Here is a 2774-nt window from a genome sequence, read left to right as displayed (position 1 = left end):
GTTGTTCAGCATGGGGGTGAGTAGAAAATGAAGGCTAATCATGTTTTGGGTGTACTATTCGTTTAATGTTAGAGTAAAAGGATTGGGTTAGCATTAGTTTTTTTAATTTGCACAACATGTCATATACTTTGCAACTAAACTTGGCTTCTTTCAACAATAGCATTTATCTTATCGTTGATTTATTAAGTTTATGTTTATAAAGTGCACCATCTGAGTTGTGGATCTATAGCGTCTTAAGAGTTACCAGAGGCTTCTTGGCTGCTTATCAAATCGTGAACGGCCACATCTTAGCAGGTTTTTACCTTCACAGCATTCTTCTTCACCTGTCTGCTGGGTTCTTTGGTCTTTAAGATGATGATTTAAGATGATTTGCTCACCTTCTCCTACAAATGTCAAAGGCTTTAAAATAACAATATACTGTGATTTGATCACATAGGTTAATTCTGCTTGCTGATTGGATGACTTCTGAAGGCAACTGGTTGCACTGGATTTTTACTTTGATCTGAGTAGTCTGATGCTCCCACCACTACGCCATTCCTTCTGTTGGCAAAATAAAATCCAAACAAAATCTACTGAAGTATGTGGTTGATAATTTTCACATTTTCAAATTTTTTTTAAATATGCGGATATTTTTGCTGGGCCTTCTGGCTGTTTAAGTGTTTTTTTTTTTTTTTTTTTTTTTTTTTTGGTAATGAAATCCCAAACACTGGAAGCTTATTTTTTGTCAGAATGATTTGGTTTTTGCTAACCTAAACATTAGTTACAAATAAGTCTTTAGAACCTGGTTTAAGAATTCATTAGTGGCCAATAGAGGTACTTTTGAAACTGCCATCGGCTCACTTTAGCACATGGTGAAGCTTTTAGTCCTTTGAGGTACCCTTTTTTTATTGTCTGCGTGTTTATTTATGTTATATGCTTGGTGTTTTCCAACTCAGTTGAGTTTCTGTACTGCTGTCTGTCTTGGTCAAGGTATTTTTGAAGAAGATATTCCAGCTTATTAGTCTTTTGCTAAAACAAGGTCCAAATAAGACATTTAATGAAATGCCAGCGATGTACTTAAAACTGTAGTGATTCAATGGTGTTTTAAAGATAAAATATTTTATTGTTGTGTTTTTGTTGCAGCTCTGTTTAGACTTCTCTGTCTGCTCAGTTCACAGATTCAGTGTTGGAGTTTTACCAGGGACCAGGCTGGAGACTGGACCTGCAACTCTTCATCTGTGCAACAACCTTCTGGCCCTCATCCGGGACTTTCCTCCCATCATTATCGGCCATTGGAATCTGCCAGACTTGCGCAGATATGGACCAGTGCCAAATGGATTTGTGTTTGAAGGAGGAACAAGATGTGGATACTGTAAGTAGATAACTCTTGATGCTCCATTTGTGTGCAAGAAGCTGCAGGACAACTCAGTATTTAATGAAGCCTTTGAGGCCATAGCCAGGGGAGCACTTTTAGTTTTAATTATGCATAACTTCCCTGCAAAGTTTACTGATTAAGATATCTGAAACATTTTTTCCTTCTCAAACTTTTATTTTTTTTAAGCCCATTTCAAAAGTGCCTCACATTCAGCTCAGAGCAAGAGGTTTCTCTATTTATTCAGATTTAATCAAAGGTCTGCAGAAATAATGTGTTTACCCAGCAGCCCAAAGGAAATTGATGATGCTCTTCAGAGTCTGTTTTTAAACTTATGAAGGTTTAGATGAAAACTCATCAAATGCTGAAGTAAAAACTTCAAGTTAGGGATCAGACCATGCTGTCTTTGAGTTAGATAGATATTTCTTAAGTGTTAAGAAGTTATCCATAAAACAAAACAAAATATGGGTTAAACTTTTGGTTTTATGATTTAGTTGTTTAAACCCTGTGGTTACTGATATAAATATATTTTATCCATGGAAAAAAAACAACTTTATTTTTATTGTTTCCCAGCACTCTTCCTTTGGTTGATGCTTTATGTTAGGATTCAGCAAAAACATTATTTCATAATCGTGTTGCAAGAAGTGGATTCAAGAGAAATTACTTTTTAGGTGGGCAAAGGAGCAGGTTTAAGGGCCATTCATGCTCAACATAAACTACACAGAGGCATATATGGACCCAGCCTTCTCTCCATCTTCTGGTTTAAGTTAATCTGTATTTCAGTCCATGATTAATTATCTTGTTCATGCGAGCATTTTTATCTGATGAAGAATAGGGGAGAACTTCTCCACCTTCCTTTATCCTGCTGAGTGTTTATTATCATAACTTTCTTGTACATTTGCCATCGCCTGAAATATCTCTATATATGAATGTTAAATTTGATCGGCCCTCTAGTGGCAGTAGCATCTATCAATCCGGTGTCATAATCAACACTTTGAAAATATGATCACATTGACAAATAATTGGGCAGAACTATTGACCTGCATAACGAGAGCATAAAAAGCCCTTTAACCAGAGTTATGGCTGGATGACATGGTAAAAACATATATATCATGTCTGCCCAGTTCAGAGCTGCACTGAAAAAAATGATGCAACAGCTTTTACTTAAGCATATTTAGTTACTTTAACACAATTGTTTTATGTTCTACACTGCTAAAATAAAAATGAAAAATGTGTTAAAGTAAATAAATATGATTAAGTAAAAACCAAAAACGGCTGCATTATTTTTTCAGTGTGGTAGCCTCCATTTGAAAGAGGTAGTGGACAGATATAAGGGTTTCCCTGAGGAGGAGAGAGTCTGTTTACTCTGTGACCTTGACCATCCATCCATCCATCCATCCATCCATCCATCCATCCATCCATC

General features: G+C 36.0%; 1 protein-coding gene across 1 annotated transcript in view; it reads left to right on the top strand.

The window, feature by feature from the left end:
- Positions 1–2774, top strand: part of dok7 (docking protein 7) — a 36218-nt gene that overhangs the window by 10696 nt on the left and 22748 nt on the right. The window contains exon 4 of the mRNA XM_015399052.1: positions 1151–1351. Within this exon, the coding sequence (XP_015254538.1) occupies positions 1151–1351 (201 nt within the window). The remainder of the gene's footprint in view (positions 1–1150; positions 1352–2774) is intronic.

The sequence above is a fragment of the Cyprinodon variegatus genome, unplaced genomic scaffold (assembly GCF_000732505.1).
Source record: "Cyprinodon variegatus isolate N-32 unplaced genomic scaffold, C_variegatus-1.0 Scaffold985, whole genome shotgun sequence".
Classification (NCBI taxonomy): Eukaryota; Metazoa; Chordata; class Actinopteri; order Cyprinodontiformes; family Cyprinodontidae; genus Cyprinodon; species Cyprinodon variegatus.
The sequence above is the reverse complement of the archived record's forward strand: the minus strand, read 5'-3'. Positions and strand labels throughout refer to the sequence as shown.